The 24560-nt window shown below is 39.9% G+C and overlaps 1 protein-coding gene across 2 annotated transcripts in view; it reads left to right on the plus strand.

Annotated features, from left to right (window-relative positions):
* The window catches only part of LOC111155427 (thymocyte selection associated high mobility group box), a 299729-nt gene that overhangs the window by 267288 nt on the left and 7881 nt on the right, over positions 1 to 24560 (plus strand). For both annotated transcript variants that reach the window (XM_022515581.1, XM_022515582.1), the window contains exons 6-7: positions 9813 to 9893; positions 21994 to 22380. In XM_022515581.1, coding sequence (XP_022371289.1) covers positions 9813 to 9893; positions 21994 to 22380 — 468 coding nt within the window. The remainder of the gene's footprint in view (positions 1 to 9812; positions 9894 to 21993; positions 22381 to 24560) is intronic.

The following is a 24560-nucleotide window of genomic DNA, read 5'->3' on the forward strand; positions in this document are numbered from 1 at the left end:
GCACTGTTGTAGACACTACAATAGTGTGGAGATCTAGCAGAGAACAAAAACAGACTCCCTCACTCTGTCGAATGGTTTGTCTAAGATTACTTGGGCTGCTACACAGAATTACTATGACTGGAACTTAGAACGCTGCAAGACCAGTTATGGTGGAAATGGTAGAACCAGTTGCAAAGGAACATAGAACTCAACCCCCCACCCCAGTTCTCCCCAAGGCTGCTTCTCTGTAAGCCAAAGCTATCTTTGACAGTCTGAAATCTCTACACATTTTCTTACGTCCCTTTCAAGAGTACCAGCCCAGAGATGGTTTCTTAGGAAGGCACAGGGCTACCATGTGGAGCCCCATGTTGCAAGAGTCATCCTCCAGGACAGAAAATACATCACTGAAACATTCTCTGTGCACTCAATGAAAACATCCATCTCCCTAGTAACAGGGTAGTTGACATTGTGTTTTGTGATTCTATTGAAAACCTAATACAGTTGTTTGGGGATTTTAGAGCTGATTTCTATCCTACCACAGATCAATTTGCTGTCACACTCCCAAAAGTAAGATGTGGTTCCCAGTTGAAGCTGGACATTCACGGTGGGATTCTATAGTGCCTTCACTTTTCCACTCAGCAGAGCATTGTTGAATGAGAAACTAACTGCATATGGACCAGGAATCCCAGCCCTATCCCTGCTCCAGATTTCATAACCATAATGCCTCTCAGTTCCACCCCTGACGCCACACCCCATGACACATCCATACCCCTCTCTCTACTTTGATCATCCCAGTTACGCACCTGGCTTCAATACTATAAACTCTTTTGCTTGGTGAGATGAAATTTCCCAGAGGAGACGTTCAGAAAGTGATTTCTCTCCCTAGGGGTTATGCGCAACAAATCCCATTCATCGGAGGACATACGTGATTCCCCTCTGAGGACTCAGCCCTCCCCTCTACCCAAGACTCAGCAGCTAAGCTGGGCGTGTTGTTCCAAGGCTCAAATGTGCTCTTTTAGCTTCTACTTTTCCGACAGTTTTCTTCCACAAAACATCAGTAGCCTGTGCTATCATTCATCTGACTCCTCTTCTCTATCTCCCTGACCCCAGATACCTTTTCCTAATTATTTCCCACATTCACTAGAAGAACTCGTGTGGTTTTAAGACCAGTGGTTTAAAAGGGGGAGGTGTACAAAAGCCTTCCTTAGCCCGGGATCGGTCCTTCACGTTATTGTCGTTAAAAGTCGGTGTCTACACCCATGTCTCCAGTGGAAAAGAATAATATTCATATGATGAAAATCGGGTAGTTCCTCAAGGCAGCAAATATAAAGCGGCAGGTTGTTCCTACTAATTCTATTATAATAAGGCCGTTTATTTTTATTACAACAAGAGAGCAAACATTAAGATAATATTCTGCATTCTTTTAGTGTGACCATATAACGTATTTACAGACCCAAAGAATATGAGATTCACTATTCTCAACTGTCATGCTAGAAAGGGAAATCACTCCCATTTTCTATTCTGCCTTTCAAAGTGGGCCCGACCCTTTCTAATGCAGAGAGGATCATAGTTACGATGTAACATTTAAGGATTTCTAATTGTATAGGCCTGAAGACAAACGTTTTTCTCTTTCTCTTGTGCATTTTATTTCCAATTTAGTAACTCGTAATGAGTCTACCTTTAGGTTCTCCTTTAACGGAAATAGTCAGAGTTTGGGGGAAGAATTTGTTTTATAAACGAAGGATGAAATTCTGTAACAGTTGGCCTGTAGAGCTCACTGGATATTACAAAGCAGTTTTGTGATCAGAATCCAGGTGTTAAAAAGTTATGCCAAGATCGTTTGGGGGAAATACTTAATAAACATAACCATCTTTTCCTCTTACTAAAAAAATGATATTTTAAGAAATGAAACACCATTACCAAAGCGAGGTTACGGGAGCAAGGTGAGCTGCTCTAAAGTGGCTTGTCCCCATTTTATGCTCCTTTGATGTAGCAGGGGTTCAGCCGAGCTCATCGTTCCCTCTTACAAGATGATCTTGCTTTCTAAAGGCAGTGAGGCCGAAGAGTACGCAAACAAGTATGGTCCGTTACAGGCAGAGGATGCAAGCCCGTCCCGGGGACAAGCAGAGAGAGGATCAAATGAGTGAAATCAGATACTGTGCTTACAAAAGGGAGCTTACCCCATCCGATGGGCCACAGCTCTGCTGCTCCGTGGCAGTGTTTCTCCCACAGTCTGCAAGAATCACCAGCAAAGCGAACATGCCCGTCTAGAATGCACATTTGGGCATCAAGAGAATTTTAGCAAAATATCCCAAAGTGTTATGATGGTGTATTACCACCCGTTCTTTCCCTTTATGTTGACTCATTGTGCCAACATAATACAGTATCTCTATTTGGAACTTAAATTAATTGTATTTTACCCTCCTTTAATATTCAAATTTGGGAATACACCTCCTGCTATGTATTTTTAACCGAATGTTGCTGGAGCAGATTAGAGGCAGACCATTAAACTCCAAAATTTAGGCATGTTACAAGAGCCCCACATGATGTCATGGGCATTGTGTAGGCAGCTGGCTCAGGCAGAAGCTAGGATTTCACGTGCCACGATTGTTCAAAAAATCCTGTTGTCATAATAACCCCCAATTATGAACAGCTACAAACATAAACACAAACCAGGGAAAATGGACGAAATTATTGATGATTTATTAGGGGCTCCGAAAATTACAATATTTAAGGAAAAACAGCCATTAGTGAGATTACAATTGAATGTTTTCTTGACAACCAGAGGGCACATGACTAATAGAGCTGCTGTATGTTTATATCACATGCTTCCTCATTGTGGAGGATAGGCGGGAATGAGAAGCCACTGCAGAAGGGCAGAGCTTTATTTTCAGAATCCATGGTGAGGGAGCAACTGTACGTACTTGGGTTTCTGTGAAGAATCTCTCAAAGAAGAAAGATCAGAAGGAGGCTGGAAGAAGTGGTAAAAATCCTCCAGGAACACAAAACCTCCTTTAGGAGCCATCCCTTATCAAAGCCGCTGAACGAACTTCACCTATCAGAGATCCCCCCCACCCCCATTTTAATACTTTGGAAGATGGTGCTGAATCTCGAAGGGGAAGGGAAGGAGGATTGTGTTTGGGATTTCCAACCAGAGGTTTTAAATGCTAATGAATCGTAAGACAATGGAGAGCCCATTGCAGAAGCATACTAAGTCATTCAGAAGGCACCAGATGGAGAAAAGGAAATGAAACATAAGTATTGCTGTGATGTTGGTCTTTGCTCCTTATCTTTCACTGACTGGAACCTACAGAGAGTGGAAAATAATAACTTAACAATATCACGCCGTTCATATCATGTTCCTTGGAGTTTCAGCAACCCTCAGCATCTTTTTTTATGAGGTTTCAGCTAAATTTCTTGTCTATCCCGTTATTTCTGAATTCTCTGATTCTGGTCACCAAAGTATAAGATCTGGGTCCACAGTGACAATAGAGAACAAATCCAGCCGTACTAAATTAAAGAGTCCGTCCAGCTTTGAAGCCGAAGGGATTGGTCCAAGGAACTAGAAAAGGGTTCTTGGGTCCTTTTTAGCCATGGAAAGGCAGCTCTTAAGTGGAAAAGGAAAGTCACCTTAAATCAGAACCAGATGTAAATTACTAAATGAACCTTAAGTTCCTAATTGGAGACACAGTCGGGCTGTAATACATTTAGCAAATTACAAACAAAATGTTCTTGTTTACATTACATTAAATGGCTTTAAAGCTTCAGCCAAAGAGCTAAATAAACATGCTGTTATGCTAAAAATGGAGTAGAAGGCCTGTTTGGGGTTTGAGTATATTCAGGAGAAACCGCAGCCCATGGTGCCCGGGAAGTATATTTTTGTAAATGTTGGTCCTGTCCTGCATGGAAGAGGAGAGTAGATTTACCTCCAGATCGAGCCTAATGAGCAGATCTCACTTGCAGGGTAACTGTTTGAATACTGTAACATATGCCTTCTTTCAGGATGCATAATTCATATCCAAGGATATTAGCCATAGCAGTTCAGCTCAATAGCAACACCTCATTATTTTATCCCTCAGTATTTATTCCTATGTTTGACGCCTCATGAAATTACTGTTAATGTGTTTATATAAGGGCAGATCTGACACAAGTGGCAAGAATGTAATTTCCTACTCATTCTTTCCTGCTGCTGTGTCCTCTTCCCTTGGTAGAAGTGGCAAGTGTAAATAGTTAATTTGCTTCAATTATGAGCCTGTCCTGCTAAATTAGAAGCAGCAGGGATATGAAGAGCCAGAATTATACTTATGAGGCAGCTGACAAATCCTCTGAGCCCACAGAATCAAATCATTTACTCCTCATTGGTGCTCAAACACCCACCGGAGAGGTGCTGCCGCGGTTTTTCCCCCCTTATCTTCCGAGCAAATTTGGATTTGACGTCAACAATACTCAAGGTTAACTGAAACCCTGCTGCACTGTAACATTCACACATGTGTTTATCTTAGCAGTTTCCTTATAAACAGTACGCGATTCCTTTTTTTTTTCCACCCCAACCGGGAGTAAAAAATGTGAAACAATTGTTCATGTTTAAACTGTAGGATATAAGACAAGTTGAATTCCTAAAGATGTGCAACTGAGCAATTAATTTTAATAATGTTCTTAGAGGAAAGGGTGATCCTCTTTTAGTTCTAAAATTCAAGTACAGATGTGTCCATAGTTGTGGGCACGATGGGATTACTACCTGAAGGTGTAAACCCAGATGGGACACGTGCAGAAATAGCCTAGGCTGGTATACAGTGGAAGTAGACATTTCCTTGGAAGTTTCCATGACACTGATGGAGAGAGAATTTGAAGATACTCCTTCAAATCGGTTGTCCTTTATGTATTACTGGTGGAAATAGTTGAAGAGGGTGGGTTGTATATCTGTATATCGAATGCTTTATTTCCATTGGTGTGCCTTTTATGTAGAAAACGCAATTCAGAATTTTATCCTGCGCGCTCATCCTAATACCCACAGAAGGAGAAATCTAGCCCTGGAGACTCCACACTCTATCGCACGTACTTCCTGGGCATGTACTACGTACATACCAAGCACTGCTCTGTTTGCTGGGACTTGATCCGTGGACAGTGCTGGGGGGTGTCAGAGAGACTCATCAAGGGGCGTTTCTCCAGCCGCTAGGAGGAGCCATCGAGTCGAGTGGGTGGATCTAGGATACCAGGTCAATTTGGTTCACCGCATGGTTAGGTTATGTTCTTTGCAGGATATTGGGTAAAATAAGTATCCCCATGCCAGTCTGTGTTTTCTTATCTGTAAAATGAGAGTACTGATACCACTGCAACCTTCTTGTTGAAAGAATTAAAGACTATAATAGACATAGACAAACACAAAAAAATGCATGCAACAGAGGCATGTTTTTAATGCCTTTTTTGATTCTATAACTTCAGTTCCTCACATCACAGCAGGCATACAGTTGGCACTCAATATATTGTTAAGTGTGGTTGTATGACCTCAACACGTATTTTGTAGCCGTGTTTTCAGACAAAGAGCTTGCCTACCCTTCCATAAGCAGGTCATTCCGTTATAGTGTCGATCATTTAGGGGGATCAGATGGTCAGCAAAAGAATAAATAGTAAGATTTTTGTCCCATCGTATAATATTTTCAGTCCTCTGAATACCACTTTATAAATGTCTTTGAGTTCCGGAATGCCTAAGAAAACGCTGAGCAAGTTACACATGATGGAAATTTAATCACATTTAAGTACTAAGTTCTATATAAAATACAGATGCACTTGCTCTAGCTGTCCTAAATAATAACAGAATTGAAAGAAGCTGCAAACGTTAATTTCTAAAGGATACAGCAGGGAATTGTGATTAAATTATTATTTCTTATACATAACTACTTCTAAGTATTTTCTATAAATATGAGCTTGTAGTGGGGACCAAAAAAAAAAAACCCTACATTTGAAAGTCAACCAAAAGGGAAAATGCCTTTTACGTTTTTTTTATAGTGTTTGAATAGAATACAGAGTTGGAAGAATTATACATTTTTTTTTCTTATTATTACTGCAATGGCTTGATGGAAATAAACTACGACTATAGAGATTAACTAAGGGCCAGAGCAGAAAAGAAGGAAGAAGGAATTAAATGGCATTTATAAGATTTTCCTTTTTTGTACAAGTCAGATGGATTGTTTGTTTGGGGTAGAAAAGGAAATCAACAGATTATATTAGACTTTTTTTTTCTATTTGAGTTTATCACATTCGTTGATATTGAACTGCTGATTTTAATTAGGGATTAACAGCCTACGAAAACATGTGTCCGTGCTGGTATTTAGTGCATTTCCAAAATGATTCAGTGAATCACTAGATTATATGAACAGGCTTTGGATTCTCTAGAACTGCTATTTGATGTCTATCTAGGTATGTTTTAGATTAGTCATTATATATGTTTTAGTTTAACCAGTAAGATGCAGTCCTTAGATAGGATATGGTAGCTTTCTTAGAATAACAAACCACAGCATATAACTAAGTTAAGACAGGATGAATTCAAAAGTGTTTGGATGAGCTGGGGAAAATGATAAATGATGTATTATGATTTTTAAATCCTCATCTGGCCAACTTTGCACTTTATTTCAAACAGCTGTAGACCATTTGGAAGCCATTTTGTAGTTCAGCCGAATACTAATATTTACTGTATGAACCACATATCTTTAAAATATTTGTCTTTCCCTGAGAGAGAGAGAGACCGTTTCTTTCCCAAACTTAACTTTGACATAAATCAGACCCATCCTTCCCGGTTAGAAGGTTTGATCATTGCAAGATTGTTCCTAGCCAAACACCGTTCACATCGTCTTCGGTTTCTGCAAGTAAGAGACTTTGTCCATCCATGAATAGAGGCTTTGAAACATTTTTGAGGAACTCTTTGCTGATGAATTTTAAATAACTGTTCTGAAGTCAGGGTTTCGCCCTTCACCTCTGTGTGGAATTCTTGCATGGTTTTATCACTCTCTCATACATTTGAGTGCTCTCTTCGGACATAGCCATCAACTGTGGAATTCAGAAAGCATCCACGTACAATTTTAGACGGTAGCATGAGAAAGACATACCAGGGTGTATAATACTGGAGCCATTAGGTAGTTCTCAAAGGTGAAGGTTCTAAATTACCATCAGGGAAACCACCTCAGATTTTAATTTCACTCTGGGCTACTCCCCGTTAACCGCAATTACAGAAATATACCTCCTGAAATGACCACCCTTCGACTCCTCCTTCTGAACATCTACAGCTATGCAGGAAAGAGCGAACCCATCAATCCACGTAATATGACATGATGAGTTTACTCTTTTCTAAAGTGGTATGTAGGCACTTTTGTGATGATCCCCCATAGCCAATCATCAATAGGCAATAGGGAGCCATTTCTAGAAAACAGGGCACTCTGAATGCTAGTCAGGTATCTTGTAACAACATCGATCCCAGAGTGAAACCAGGGGGCACATATCCAGCCTGAAACATATTGAGTTAGCCACCTTTCTCCAGTGGTTGTTAATCAACAAATTTCAGGAAAGTTAACACTTTGCCTGATGTTAACTCTGGGAGCCCAGCAAAGGCACAGCTCTGTAGTAACACTATTGCTGTTCCAGTAGAAACCAAATGCAAGAAAGATGGCAGATGCTCTAATCAGACCATCTGACAACACCATCTTATCCACGGCTACCTAGAAAATGATGCTTTAGTCAATGCTATAGACCAAAGACTGTTATATTTGCCTTTGAGTGTTAAAGGAGTAGCATATTAATAAAAACATGTTAGAACCGAGTATACAAATACGTATTACCATTGAAGATATATTTACCAAATATTTACTGCCATCCTGAGTAGCATCTCTGTGTGTGTGGGGAGAAGACCCTCTCAAAGACAGTTTTTAAGGTATTAAAAGTAAATATAAACATTGTCAGCTTAAGATCATTAATTCCAAATCATGTCTTGGAGAAGAGGTTGAAGGAAAACTGTAAACTACAATCTGTTTCTCAAGGAAAAAAAGATAATAAAAAGGAGGAGAGCTCTGTGTTTCCAACTGTGGCTGAACCAAAGCATATACCCTATACACAGACCATACTATTCAAAGGCATTTGTTGTAGCCTGGCATTCATTTGTTTTCCGAAAAATGAATCTGAATTTGACTTCCAATGATTAGCTCAGTGAGTTCAAAATGCTCTTGTACTCGAACCAAAGAATTTACTGGCTTTTTACTAACAGATTTCTTTTAAGTTTCTTTGGCTTTTTATTTAGTAAAGATAACACAATGGCTATATGATCATCTTGCATGAATTCCTAATTGTCTTACGGTGATTGCCTTTTATTTTACCAAAACATAGAAGTCTAGGCTGAGGACCTCCCAACAGGAAAACAATTAGCACATTCATTTCATAGCGTCTTCTATAATTTTGTTGACAAGGTTAGTCATTTGTTTACCTTAAGTGAGTGTTCTGCTTTAATTAATATATTCATGAGTAAATAACATTTCTCGCATCTTGAATTTCGCAGTCGGAGACCAGGCTCAGCAAACCACCTTTGGCATTAGAAACCATAAACTGACCTCTGCTGCCAACTTGGGCAGATACTTGGTCTTTAGACATCATTTATATTTAACGACTCTGACTAATTCTAAAGCCAGTTTTCAATACTGATCTGTGTCTGTTTTGGAGCTCAGCGTTACAAAATATTAGCCAAGCCTCATTCCCTGCTATAAAATTCAAGATGTGGGGAATTTAAAATAGGTCTATTGATGAAAATACATTTCCATTTACACAGTAAATGGTGAAAAATATTTTACTCTTTAGGACTGATTTCAAAAGATTGCCAAAAACAGACTCGAAAGCCTTGAAAGAATCAGCGTAATGGCAGCCGACAACCATGTGTGTTCACTTTGCTAATCTTTCATTTTCGACTCTAATGACTCTTTTCTGTTTAACTTAGCGATGTGACCTTTAGCATACCAGCAAGTCATTTTTCAGTACTTTTGCTCCATTTAGGATGATTTTACTTTTATTTTCAAGATGATTCCCTCTGAAAGATGAAAAGCTTCTGTAAAATGAAATTCATTTCAGAACATCTGTACCTCTTCACAATGAGGTGTCCACAGATCCATGTCATTCAGTGTCTTCGTTGGAAAGGGCATGACCAGAGCAGGCTACCCAGCATGGCACGCATGCCGTCCTCAGCCACTCAGCATCCTCCTTCCACTCCCCAAATGAGTCTTTGACCGCCATAGCCGATTCCTGAGCCTTTTGAAAATGGAACTTCAAGGCTCGAAAGGTTAAAATAGTGATGAACCTGCAAACTTTGTAACTGTTCCCTTTGATTTACTTTTCACACGTAATTGGTCATCTTTGAATTCTGTCCTTGTTTTTATATTTAGCATGGACCATATGTACCAAGATTTTAATGCACTGTAGGATTATCTGCCCATTATATAAATATGAATGGCTTCTTTACCCGCTTGTGGTTTCCCTGGAAACCTTCCTCAATAGTATCTTTCTAAGCCAACTACCTCCACTCTCAAAGTAACCCAGATAAATCCTTTCATATGCTTAATGTAAATGGAAAATTTTACTATTGTTCACCTTCTTCTTATCTAGTCTATTGCCGTACCTCTTAGAAATCTGTTTCCATAAGAAAACATAATCTTTGGGGAGATATATATTATTATATGATATAATTGCTTGTGTGTGTGTGTGTGAGTGTGCATGCACATGGACAATTATCACTGTGCATTGTACTTCTCTGGAAACAAAAGCAGATGCACTTTCTAATCTAAGATTCTTTGTTGTTGTTATAGGTCTATAAAAAGAAAACCGAAGCTGCAAAGAAGGAGTACCTGAAGCAACTAGCAGCATACAGAGCCAGCCTTGTATCCAAGGTAACGTGCAACTGTGCGGTACCAGGATGAAGTGAGGGCATCTTATCGGAGCCTATGATGGTCATTTAAAAGCATAAAAGAAGAAAAAAAAAAATAAAAAAAAAATAAAAGCATAAAAGATCACTTTAGCATTTCCGCACTATCTTCTTTGTTGAAAAAGAAAAAAGTAAATCCTAAACAAAGCTATACGCTGTGGAAATATTGGTTCATACCTGAAGTCCAGAGTGGCATCCTTTGGGGCCTTTTGTGAAATATCGTCCACCTGTGGATGATTGGTTTTGTGGGTTAGTACAGCACATTCTTAATCCTGAGCCAGCCTTCTATTTCTCCACACCCCCCCTTAAATTGCCCCCTGCCCCCTGCCCCATCCCATTGGCCATTAGCTGAGGAGAAGCCAACGGACTGAAATTCAAGCCTCATTACGGTGGCTTTAGGATGTAAGCCTGCTCCCATTCCCCCCCCCCCCCCCCCCAAAATCATGGCATTTCATTTGAAGTGAAAACACCACTTAAAAATATCTTATGCTTTAGAATATCTTAAACACTAGTTCTTTCTGTGATAAATGCTCAAGAGTTGACTCTCTTTGGTCTCAGATTATTAAAGATATAGTTCCCTTTATAGATTGCTCAGGGAGGTGACCTCAGAGAGACAGAGCTGAATCTATAAGTACTTGACAGGATGTCCTATCAAATCCGAATTGGACTATTCCTGGCTGAGTGGCTCTGGGCTCTGGACTTCATTCCATTCACCCACAAAAGCTGTTTCCTCTTTCATCCACAAATATTCATTCCCCTTCCTACAACCTTAAAGTAATTCGATAAATAAGTTTTCTGTCAGGTAAAATATACACTGAATATATTGATGCAGAAAAAAAAGAACACAAAATACAAATGCATGAGAAATCTCATTTCATTATTGGTCTAATGAAACTTTATGTTCCACTTCTAAGTAAGACTTGGTGGGGAAACTTACTATTTATTATTTGACCTTAGAATTTCCAGCTCTCCTGTACTATCTCACTAAGGATCTCACTTTCTGGTTTATCTCACTTCTTTGGAAAATATTTTTATTTTCTGCTAATACCATCTCCCATTTTGGTATATTCACAGAATGTGTGTGAAATTTTAACCTAAAAATGAGGTATATAAAATATATAAATATATAAAAATATATAAATATAATATATTTATATATTATAATATATAATTTATATAATTATATATAAATATAATAAATATATAAAATATTAGATCCAATAGCAATACAGACAAACAAAAAAAGAGTTACAAATGATTAGAACCATCCAGCCATTGGGCTAAATAGCCATGTTGATATTATTTAGATTAATATGCCCCAAATAGAAGGAGATTTTTTAAAAAAATAAGTTCTCCGTGGTGAGGGCTGTGAAGTGTGTAAATCTGGCGATTCACAGACATGTATGCCTGGGGCTAATAATACATTATATGTTAATAAAAAAATTTTTTAAAACTTAATCAAGGTAGGAAAAAAAATAAGTTCTCCTTGTTTCATCTAAGGTAAGTTTCTTTTTGAGCATTTTACATAGAAGTCTAGTCAGAACTTCTATTTTTCCATAGGAGAAAATCAATACTTAAAGGCCAATCCCAATACAAAGCTCTGTGGTTAATGTTATGCAGATTGCCAGAATGTTATAACACTGACTAAGCCTTTACTTTCAAAACAAGTGTCCTCAGATTTGCTCTTCACTGCAACTTTTCCTACTGTTCATTCTCAGAGTTGCAACCCTCAGTATACGGCAATTTATATAAATGCTGCGAATTGCCATTTCTGCATTTAAAAAACCAAGCACTTTTTTTAAAGCTTACTCTGGCTTTTTTTTTTTTTTCCCTCTTTGGCAGTAGGAATTTTGCTGGAACTGTTGAATGTCTATTTATGTACAACTATCTATTGTGTATATACAAATTGAAGGAAAATTACCAATACCCTCTCCAGGTTAGAAAAGTGGCCCTGTGATGTTTTGCCCGAGTAGATATTTGCAGTATAAACTTTCAGGCACGTACAGAATATTTACCCACCTACCTCCCCATTGTACACGGACACTTAGGTAAAAATCCATTTCTTTTCCATTTTAAATAGTGACAAGGAAAATAATAGCTACTCATATTCACACATATACTTCTTCAATGTTGTAGGGTTTTTTGTGTATTATAAATTATTTTCCTGTTCTGAAAGATCTAAAGGTACAATCCTAAAATGCGACATGATAATAACAGTTACAATTTCAGGTAACCACAGTGCACCAGCCGAGCTCTGTTTCCCCCATTCACTCTTTCACGTATTCATCTGGTAAATTTCCCTGAGCATGTGGCTTGTGCTGAGCACTGTGCCAGGCTCAGAGGACGCCATGGAGAATAGGCAGATATCTTCCCTAGAGCATAGGAGATATGCCCCCTGGAATTTAAGAAGCTTTCTCTTTTGTCAGGGAGACCAAGAGTGAAAACATAAACTAATAAATGACCAAGAGCTTTGAGAATCTAAGCATTCCGAAGGAAATAAAGGACGGGATCTGATAGGGTGGTCTGCAAAAGTCCTCTTTGAAGAGGGGACCTCATTCAAGGCTGAGAGCCAAAGGAAGACAAGGTGCTTGCAAGACCCAGAGGGAGCCTAGGGAAGAGCCAACCAGGCCACAGTCAGCAAGTGAGACGCCACCGGAGACGGAAATGTCTCCTTGAAGTCAGAGGTCAGCGTGGCTGGCTGACTGAAGAGAAGGAACATGGTTTGAGGTGAAGCTGGGAAGATGGGCAGGGGTCAAATCACCAAGACCTTGCAGGACATGGAAAGGAGCTGGATTTTAGTACAGAGGGAAGCCACCGAATGGGTTTCCGTAGAGGATGGATACTCGGATTTGTATTTTTATTTTATTTTTTTAGGTTTTATTTTGTTTATTTGTGAAAGAGAGAGGGAAGGAGCAGAGGGGAAGAGAGAGGGACAACCAGACCCCACGTTGAGCACAGGGCCCGACGAGGGGCTCGATCTCACGACCCTGAGACCATGGGCTGAACGGAAACCAAGAGTCGGATGCTCAACTGACTGAGGCACTCAGGCGCTTTGGATTTATACTTTTTAAAAGATCACTTTATTGGGGCGCCTGGTTGGCTCAGTGGGTTAAAGCCTCTGCTTTCAGCTCAGGTCATGATCCCAGGGTTCTAGGATCAAGCCCCACATCAGGCTCTCTGCTCCTTGGAAAGCCTGCTTCCTCCTCTCTCCCTGCCTGCCTCTCTGCCTACTTGTAATCTCTGCCTGTCAGATAAATAAATAAAATCTTAAAAAAAAATCACTTTATTAAAAAAAATCACTTTATGTGAATGAGTTCCCTCTATCCCCATACCTTAACCCACAAAATAAGCTAGATTATAAACATTCCTCTCAGGAGGAAAAATACCATATAGGTAACAAGTGCCCAAGCCCGGAGTTGACCTATAGCATCCTCCATCCCTGTGCTGGGCCTTGGTGTCATGGGTCCTGTTAACAGTGTGCTTGACCAGCTTCCTTAAAACACCTCCTGACCCACAAGTCTTGGTAAAGCATTGACATTCTCACTTCATTATTGTCAATGAGATCTTGTATTAACTAAAGCACCATGTTTCTTTTCCTAACTTTCCGTGGGTAAAGTTTATTTATTCCTCCAGGGCTAAATATTTTGGTACTATTCTCTCTGCAATGCATTCACTTCACCAAATAGGGCTTTGTTTCCCTAGACCAATAGCTCTTCCCCCTCACTAATCGGCAGCCACGTCAAGGCTGCAACTTCTTGCTGCTTCCACTCTGGGCCGTTGAAAACTCCTATCTAAAATTAGCCGCTTCTAACGGAACCAAATCAAAAATAGGAAGAGCCGGTGAACATTGGCTCCACCTCTGAAGCCGAGTCATAGGATTAGCAACACTCCTCTCGATTAGTGACGTTCCCGTTTAAATGTACTCTCTACCTTCAAACCTAGCATATTCATTAACACGACTCCAGGTCTGAATAAAATGCCTACCAAAAATAAAAACACTCAGTCATAGTAAATAAATATATTCTAGCCTTCATACTTCAAAATGACAACATGACAGATTCCCAGCAAGATACTGTTTCCCAAAATAACAAATACAAGTGGTATCTTGCTATCGAGTAGCTTGGGCATCACACGCTGTGCACGGCGTTTTCCATGCATCTCTACTCATCATTAACAACCCTACAAAATAAGATTTAGCCCATTTTCTAGATGGTCTCTAGGCTGAGAGATTAAGTGATTCGCCCACAGAAATGAGAGGGTGGCAGTGGCAAACAGGGCTGAAACTCTGCCGTCTTGTTCAAAAGCTTAGAGACTTTTTTCCTATGTTGAGTAATTGTCAAATATTTATACCTCCGGAACTACAACAAAAATGTAGTTATTCCCCCAATAAATTGCATGCCACCTCTTACATATTAGACAGCTAAACTAAAGCTGCCCTGACTTAGTGAGGGCGGGGGCCAGAGAGGAGTTGTAGAGGTTTCCGAATCTCGCCCCGCCCCCCACTCCCTAACCTCCCACTATGAGGGGCTGGCCAGAGACCCTCAGAGGAATCTGGCCCCTGCGGAGTGTTTGGGAAACACATGCTTTTCCAGCTGTGCTGGCGTGTCACCTGGTCCCAGGGAGCCAGGGACAGACCCAGCCTGCAGAAGCCACCCTGCTGTGCAGACACAGTGGTATTGAAGGACGTGTGACTAGGAGCACAGAGGGTTGCAAATAAGATGGGTCAGACCCCGGAATAATTTATTCAACTCTGGGCCCTATCATTTAAAGGGGGAAATTGAAGACATTTCAGAAGAAAAAGTCATAAAAGTAACAGAGGTAAAAGGCAGTAAGGTAGTAGCTGAGAAGAGAGAATTTGAAATTACTAAGCCTGAAAAACAAAGACTCAGGCATGTTCAAGCCCATGACAGGCCTTAGCCCCAAGACTGTGATTACCTGTGCTCCATTTTCTCTGACTCTAGAACTGGAAAAAGATGCCCTTTCAAACGGGAGGAATTTGATCTGAGCAGGGCATTGTTAAGCTCTTGAATTGGCTGAGTACACAACTTCTTTCCATAGAGAAATTTAAAAGCAGGAAGCAAAGGTTTATAAGTAAGGATTGAAGAAGATCTCTAAGGCAGAGGGCATCAAGGAAAAATCTATTTAAAATGCCACCAACAATTATCTGTGGCCCACCTGTAAGAACGCGTCTGATCTCACCTAAAGTGCTACCAACATCACACCAAGAGTCCTCAGAGGGCAGCAAAGTCTACAGACCCTGAGGGCAGGTGGATCTGGGTTCAAATTCCAGGTTTCCCTCTTCCTAACTTCCATTCCTTCATGCAAATTATTGAGCTGCTTGACGTCTCAACTTTCTCATCTGTTAAACAGAGGAGACAATAGGACACACATCCCAGAGTTTCCATGAGGATCGAATAAAAAACTCTGTATAAACTCCATGATTCAGAATCCCCAAAACAGGAAGCTCTTAATAAATACCAGCTATTTATTATTATTATTATTATTATTATTATTACTATGATTATCATCAGCTTTATTTTTCATGTTGTTGGTAGGTGTGCAGAGTTTGTGTGTGATAGAAAATTTAACTGGCTCATATTTTCAAATTGTCTGCAAGTCTGCTTTGATATAAAGGAATTTTAAAGGCGACATTAAAACAAGAAAAACTTGCTTCATGGATACATCCTTTTAGAAAGATGAGAAATGACCTAGATATTGAAAAGACTCATCTACACAGCTTTCCTCATTGAAATGGTCTTTATGAGCCTTTAGTCATGGGAGAGTAAGAGAGTCCGAGGACCAGGAACATAGACTGTTATGACTAGAGCTCCCTGGCTTGAACATTCTATTTAAGGTCATTTGGGGTTAAGCCATTAAGTAAAGCTTAAGGATATATAGCTTTTCCACAGACTCAGGAATTCCTAGACCTGGTCTTAATTATTATGTTGAAAATAATGTATAACTTTAAACTAGTTTTATTTTACCACATAGACCAGAATTTATATTCCCAAAATGAGCGTTGCATTCAAAGTAGTCACTTTGGGAGGCTACAAACTTATTTTATTATTGCTCCCAGAATTCAAAAGATTTTTGAAACTCCTCTTTTAGAACTGCAGTCATGAAAAGTTTATGAGCCACATTAGCAAATCAATCTTGTTACATTGTTTTCACACCTCATTCTTTCCCCAAACTTCACCCAGATCTAACCCACAGACCTGGCTTCCAGGGACGATTAGCTGTTTCCAAAAATCAGATTCACCATCAAAAGACAAAGAGTTGTCTGAGGATATGTAAAACAGTGTCCCCCAGGCTCTGAAGAGAATTTAAGTAGAGAAATTCCCAAATATTCCAAGTAAAAGCAGCATTATTGAAATATTCATACAGCTTCTTAGAATGGCCAATCTCGGGGCGGGGGGGGGGGGGGGCGCCTGGGTGCTCAGTCAGTTAAACATCCTGCTCTTGACTTTGGTTCAGGTCCTGATTTCAGGTCATGAGACTGAGTCCCTATTTGGGCTCCTCACTCAGCGGGGAGTCTGCTAGAGATTCTCCTTCTGCCCTCCCCCGTTTCTGAAAATAAATTAATAAATCTTAAAAAAAAAAAAAATAAGAAAGTGCCAACCTGGAAGGAGATAACATTTGAATGAATAAGTTCTGGTATATTAAAGAACAGTGATCAGAGTCGTGACTTTAAGGGCACACATCAGAGAAGAGACTGTTTCTACCTTGAGGTAGGGTGTCAGAATGTACAGGGACAATGGAAGCTTTTTATAAAAATGCACAGTGAAGGACAATATTGAATCACATCAGGAAGGTTCTCTGTTGCCAAGACTGATAGTAAAGAATCACAACATTTAGTTCAAGGGAAGGACAATAAACTCAAATGATTTCTTTTGTTTGAAATAACTTATAGAATTCATGCCATGGAGAGCTATTGAGACAAATACTGGGTCTGAATTTGAAAATGGGATGGATTATTTTATGACTGTTACATAAAATTTGCAGCTCCGAAAACCCAGATCATGATTTAAAGATAATAAAATCTCATGCTTCAAGGTGTAAGTTAATCACCTGCAAGGACCAGGAAGAATTTCCCTTTCAGAAGTGACAACGCACAATTGAGTAGGTGCATAAATTTTGTTTAATTTCCAGTGCACCGAGTATTGGTCAGTGCTGAAAACAAGAATCAAATTAGATGGACTATTAATCTGATTTGGTTCAACAACTCTTATATTGTTGCTTCCACTGAGTTTTATGTCTTGTGTTTATACTTTGCTATTTTAAATAACAATTGCTTTGTCAGTTTCTCATTTTTATAGCACTTATCATCCCAAAATGGGGGCATTTATACACTATATGCACTATTGTCTGCTTTATACAAAGTAAATGGATTGAAATTATCTCAGATTATCAACAACATGGTTAATCAGAAGTATCTTAAGGTTTATAGCGTGGTGTCTCTTGTGGAAGATTCTATTGAGAAGACCCAAAAGGTGTCTATTCACACACACACACACACACACACACACACACACACACTCATTTTGCTGATGGAAAACATCTTTCAGAGTCAGTGGTCTAAAAGCAAATAGGAAATAGAACTCACTCAGAAACTAATAGCAAAAACACATTTCTTCCATGAAAATGTCAGATTCATGGGTAGATTTTCAGTTGTGTATACAGTGGTAAAATCATATTTGCCAGGTGACCTACCCAAAGCACACACTACTAAAGAAAAGTGGTTAGTGTATTTCAAAATAGAAGCAAATTTAAATTACTTAGTTTGTATGAGAAAACAGTTTTAATTTATGAATGGTAGGTATAGAGATCTTCATAAACAATCTAATTGATTTGCAAAATTGTAGCCTTGCTTTCATAGTTTAATTAGAAGAAAGTGACAGAACAGATTAAATTTATGATTTCTTCATGTTCCCATTTAATCAGATTATGAATTCATGGCACTTTGCTATGGAAAATGAACTTATTCTACCTATCTTTCAAAGCAATAAAATAGCTCTATAATTAATAGACAGTTTGTTGTATTAGTCTGATTAAGAATTAACTAGAAGTGAAGCTAGAAGCAGGTTTTTTGCCATCTAAATGAGTGGATCTTTACATAAAGATAAAAATTCTCAACATGCAGTTGGAACACAGTAAGCCTCCTTGTGGCCCACCATCCACCCCAGATCCAGTGGAGAGTAAAGGGCAGTGTACCTAACCAAAGGACAGAGGGTTATAATTTCTCATCACTTCTGGAAAGGTATGGTTCATGCTGACAACAAAGAAGAGAATGGAAAAGACCAGTCTGATATTCTGTGGGTTTTCAAAGATTTCAGCTCTTTCCTCACTGTTTGGGAAAAGGAATGGCATGTCTTGTCAGGAGTCTCGGCAAGGGCAACAGTGAGAGCATGGAGTCTTGTTCAAGAACAGTCATTCAGTCATTCAACAGACAAACATGTCTGTGTTCTCTTCGTCCTGTCACCGTGCCAGATGCGTGTGACACAGAGATTTAATTTCCTACCATAACAGAGACCATTTCCTTGATGACGCAAGACACTGTCATAGAGACAACAGGGAGAGCACCTCCATTGGCATCCCTTTCGTGTATAGGCGCATGGCTAGACACTGGACATGTTACCCATCTTGTCACATTCAACTATTAGAAAGTAAAGGGAAAAAATGTAACTTCCCCCAAAGTCTTCCTCCCTATACAATATAAAAATTGTATAGAGTGCTATCTAACTCATCATTTTCAGAGATCTATTTAATTTGTTTGTCGACAGTCTTTCTAGGGATTAAAATTTAGTACTATTTCAGAATAGGTTTAGCATTAGCGATCTTTACATGCCTTAGTGTGGAGAATATAAATGACAAACAAATGGCTGGATAGACAAAATATTTTTCTATTTACCATGAGAAAACAGTCTTCACAAGGTTGGCAAAAAGTTATCTCAAATTCGGTTGGAATCTATTTTTATGTACCTGTGTCTCTACATCTCCCTCTCTGAAATGATCTTTCTATCATTTCTCTATCTGGTGGAAGGCCTGCTGTTAATCAAAAGGTAGAATTCAGGAGGATTTGGTTCATTGTTTATTTTGAATTCACCATTGAAGAAAACCATTACCATGTACATGCCCTAGCTCTTCTAGGATATAACTGGGAAGCCACCAGCTTCCTAATTCTTTCAAGAAATTGTGTCACTGTCCTCAGCCTAAAATATGAAATTCACTATGCCGATGGTTTTCCAGGAAACACAGAACTATAGATTAGTGTAATATTACCTGGATTGTGTAAATTAAGTATGTCTTTTGTGGCAACAAAAATTAGCTTATTTCAGGCAAGAAATGACTGTTTAAATGGAAGTGTAGTTCTATTTGCCACTTAAATAGGTTTGTGTCACTTATTAATTCTTCTGAACCAATGTTTTCCGTTGAAGACTATTCTCACCAAATGACCCATTGAGAGAAGGTTTCTGTGGTCCTTAGCTGGAGATTCACAACACACTGAAGGCTCCCAGAAGGCACTGGCTTGTTTCCTTCACGTTTCATCCAGGAACCTTGTTTTTTATAAGACATGTATTTTTTCCACAAATTCCTCCTCCCCCATACAGTTCAGAACTGCATGTGTTGGGGGCTAAAGTGAGTGTCACCCCTAGAATGGCTTGCCAGGGGTGGCTGTGGGCCCCCAGAGCTGGTCCCGCTGCTGGCCAAGTGTCTGGACTCACCAGAATTAGGCATTTCTATTCTACATGTAGCCAAAGTCTATTTCTCCAAGGTTGTTCAATTGGACAAATATCTTTATTTAATTACATGGCTGTAGTTCCCGGGACAATTGTATGATTATGTCTGAACAACATGTCATATGCATCTATGTGCATTTTGTTTATGTCCAAACACACGTTCAGGTCACCTGTCTATATGCTATAGATCCCATGTTACTTCTTGACGAGGTGATTATTAGCTAGAGAAATCAAAATGCAAACATTTTCCCATCTATGTGTTTCAGAGCGCTGATAGTATGGGCGATGTGAGTGATTCTTCTTCTGTTTAAATTAAAAACATCTATAAAGCAAGAAATAAAGATGCACTCACATGTATTAAATTTTATAGATATCTATCATGTGTAATAGTTCTGTTCCTGTAGGGAGTTGAAGCCGTATGCGATTAAGTACAAAATTAGCCCTTCTGCAGCAGGCTAAGGAGGGGGAGGAAAACACAATGAGACTGCTTTCCCGGATGACTTCACGACACAGACACACAATAAACACAAAATCTTCTTGGCATATAGGGAACGATTTTTGAGGCATATCATTGTAGTATATGCTATTCTGATATAGAACTAGTCACTGTTTACACAGCCTGAATTAACCTATTTGACCTTTTCCTGGAATTGTTCACTACTCTGCACACAACAATAAGAATTTTTAAGTAGAAACAACAACAATAAAAAAAAATCTACTTAAGTTTCTTTTTGTTGTTGTTGAAATCACCTTTTACATCTGCATTTTGCCAAGTTTCTTTCTTTTAAAGCCATCCCTTGAAAATGTGTGAACAATTTCTGACATTTTTAATATTCATATAGGAGACAGGGAGTCTGAATGTCGGTTCCTATTTCGTAAGGCTCCATCAATATGGACACAGAGATAAATATTATAAGGAGAGGATTCTTCAGAGAGGCTCAAATTCTCGGGGTACACCTTACTTTATACTCGACCTGGTGAAGTCAGAGCCTCCCAGGACCCCAGATTTCCATGGTCTGGCGTATTGTCACAGACATCAGTTGTGTCCTTTCTCTGGAGAGAGAATGTGGGGCTGGTTGTTCGTTTACCCCAACCTACTTTTCTTGAGTCTGCACGTAGATGCCCCCTGGTCCTCATTGTGGTTTTCATTTCATTTTCCTACACTAATGGAGAAAAACCAGTTGCATTGCTAGTAGTGTTATCTGCTGACTTGTGAAATGAAGTTCGCACGTTGTGTTTTGGGTCATCTTGCGTGACGACCAATGTCCCTAATGTTCTGGTCCATTGGACGATGTTCTGTGTCACGGGAGGGTTTCAGAAAGACCCTGCCACGCTGATAGTAACAGGAGCTCATTTGACTCAAAAACGGAATAAGCATGATATCAAGGTTCCAGAATAAGGATATTTGCATCCTCAAGGCACTGTTTCGACAAAGCAACTTTTCTTCTCCAGAAGGATATGGTAGCATGTTTCTTCCCCCACCTGGTTTCACTTCTCCCCTTTTGTTTTATCAGCTTCCTCCTCTCAGCAAATGTAGGAGGTAGGTCCTTGCCCTGGAAGAAATGCTTCGGGGTTAATTCTTGGTTCTTTTCAGCCCCCACTGCTAGGTCTAGTTTTTAAGTCAAGGAAAAGATTATTAAGAAATGGCCTTAGGAAGATATAAAAAAATTAGGGCAAAATTATATTAATTCATGTTGGAGTCAAAAGTTTCTAAGAGAGATTATTTTTATCCAGTTCATTATGGGGGACAATTCATCACCAACTTCTTTAAAAAATTCAGATGAGTTCTGTGGCTACTTAGAAGCTGTATTAATGTGGTTTTATGTAACTTCAGAAAGGTATTTTCGAACTCCTTTTCTCATATTCATGTCCATCAACCAGCTTTGTTTTCTTTGTGCAAATATCTAGGCCAAGACTCCTTAGGACTGTAAAAAGGAAACATAAAAAAATGAGACATACAATCAATAGAAGAACTCCAGAACTGAATTACTTTCAAAGTGAGCTCCACTTGTCTTTCCTATCAGGTCACTGAGGACATCCATCTCCCCGCCCATCTTGTTCCTGGTGTGCACAATGAGAAAAGTCCCTAGGTTAGAGCTTGCATTGAGGCAAAGAAAAAGAAAATGTCACTGGAGATTGTTTTAGATTCAGAAAGAGACAGATTCAGCTCAGTCTTCCATGAGCCGCATTACAAATACCGGAGGAGGAGTTCTTAGACCAGAGGCAAGCAGAGCAACAGGCGTTGATCCCCACGGAAGTTCCAGGCCGCGCTCACCCAGTACTCCTGTGTCAGTCTCTGAACTCTGCCCCTGTTTGTTTCCTCAACAGAGCTACAGTGAACCTGTTGATGTGAAGACATCGCAACCTCCTCAGCTGATCAACTCAAAGCCTTCAGTGTTCCACGGGCCCAGCCAGGCCCACTCGGCTCTGTACCTAAGTTCCCACTACCACCAACAACCAGGAATGAATCCTCACCTGACTGCCATGCATCCCAGTCTCCCCAGGAGCATAGCCCCCAAGCCGAATAACCAAATGCCAGTGACTGTCTCTATAGCAAACATGGCCGTGTCCCCCCCTCCTCCCCTCCAGATCAGTCCACCTCTTCACCAGCATCTCAACATGCAGCAGCACCCACCACTCGCCATGCAGCAGCCCCTTGGGAACCAGCTCCCCATGCAGGTCCAGTCTGCCTTACACTCACCTCCCATGCAGCAGGTACGTGCTCGCACTCTGGACTCTTCTTCAGAAGGGTGGGGGGGGGGGGGGGGGGGGGGGGAGGGGGAGAGAGGGAAGGGAGGGGGGAGGGGGTTCTCGCCATCCAGCAAAAGGTGGGGGCACATGTGTGTTCTGTTCTATTTAATGGACAGAAAATGGAAGATAGTCAACAAACATCTGCTTTCTGAAAAATAATAATTTACAGGTGGTGAGTTTGGGCAGCATTATAGGATCACGACAATGGATCGCTGCTTCTTTTCCTAATCGCCTGCTGGCCTCTTGCCACGTTTCTAGAAATCATATTGCTAATCATCCTCCTTGTTTTCTGCTCCTTGAGTAAAGTACATTTGTAATGATGAAATGACAACTCCTGCTAAAGACCTCTTTGGGACTGAAGGTTTTACATTAAAAAATATATATATATTTGGTTTGGATATACATATATATATATATATATATATATATATAGTTTATAAAGCCTTGATTAGTATGCCTGTTGAGGCCAATAAATGCCACAAAATGAAATCTTGACCCACTGTTTAGTAATATTCAGAACTATCAAATTGGTACAGCCTTTAAAGGACTAAGAAATTAAAATGTTAACCGGAGTTTTGTTTAAAAATGGATATATGGCTTCTGCAAAAATCAGAAAACACAGGAAGTTTGGAAGGCTCTCTCCCAATTATTGAAATAATTTGTGTGCGATCTTAGCTGAATTTTCCTTTGAAGTCCAGCTTTTCTTTAGGATTTGGTGTTATTTTAAAATTGTAAAATGAAGAGCAAATGGTGTACATGAAACTAAACGTAAAGCCGTCAAGCATCCTGAAAACTTGTTTTAAAAACATAAATCAAGATTAAAAACTACAAATCGTATCAAATTCATCCATCACTTTTACAATCCGATTACTCTTTCGTTCCAGAACTGTAATTAAACACGCAAACACAGGTTTCCTGTTGAGCCCCCATCTAGCCCTCTGTGGAATTGAGTCTGTAGTTGGACCAGGGTGGGTTGGAGAGGATGCAGAAAAAGAATCAAATATACTACCCTCGAATTTATTTTTTTTAAGATTTCATCTATTTATTTTGAGAGAGAGAGAGAACATGAGCGGGGATTTGGCGGGGGTAGGGGTAGGCAGAGCGAGAGGGAGGATCTCAAGGACTCCCTGCTAAGGGTGGAGCCCCACGTGGCCCTTGATCTCGAGACCCATGAGATCATGACCTGAGCCTAAGTCAAGAGTCTGTCGATCAACCAACTAAGCCACCCAAGTTCCCCCCAAATTCATTTTTTTTAAAGATTTTATTTATTCATTTGACAGAGATCACAAGTAGGCAGAGACGCAGGCAGAGAGAGAAGAGGAAGCAGGCTCCCTGCTGAGCAGAGAGCCCCACACAGGGCTCGATCCCAGGACCCTGGGATCATGACCTGAGCCGAAGGCAGAGGCTTTAACCCACTGAGCCACCCAGGCGCCCCTTATTTTTATTATTATCATTGTAGACTGACAATAGCAAACCTTAATATATTACTTTACCTTCTGTTTAATTTCAGAAAATTTATAGTGCAGGAACTAGCATTATCTTCATTTTATAAGCAAAGAAACTCAGGCTTGGCAGAGTTAAGTCATATGCCCATAAGGTCGGTGCTGGAATTCAAAACCCAGTTCTGTTCAGAAATCAGAGCCTGGCTTCTTAAATGCTGGGCCTGCTGCCTCTCACACTTAATCATTCTTATAGACTATTACCAGTTTTGCATTAGAAAACCTGTATCTCCCAAGAATTTGGAGGGTCTTTAAATCTTAGCTAGTTCTAAAATTAAAATGATTAGAGAGAACAAATGGACCTAAGTCTCTTTGCTAAACCTTTCCCAGTCCTTAAGCCAAAGATTTTGATAAAGCCCTGATGTCCTCTTACCCAGACTAGCTGCTGATTCACTAGGGAAGAAGACTGGGGAAAAGTCAACTTCTACAATCATGCCTGGTCCACAGCGGTGTCTGTGACTAGCAGGTGACATTCATAGGATCAAATTTCTGCTCTTTCTATCAGACATCACTCAAATAAAAGGGACACTCTTGGGTGTCCTTGCATATGAATGAACCAGTAATGTTTATGTAAAGAATGAAGAGTCTGAGGAACACAACCTTGCCTTCTTGGATTGCCTCCAGCCTAAGGTGCTGCCCGCTGAG

The sequence above is a fragment of the Enhydra lutris genome, unplaced genomic scaffold (genome assembly GCF_002288905.1).
Source record: "Enhydra lutris kenyoni isolate GAN:26980312 unplaced genomic scaffold, ASM228890v2 scaffoldscaffold41, whole genome shotgun sequence".
Taxonomy (NCBI): Eukaryota; Metazoa; Chordata; class Mammalia; order Carnivora; family Mustelidae; genus Enhydra; species Enhydra lutris.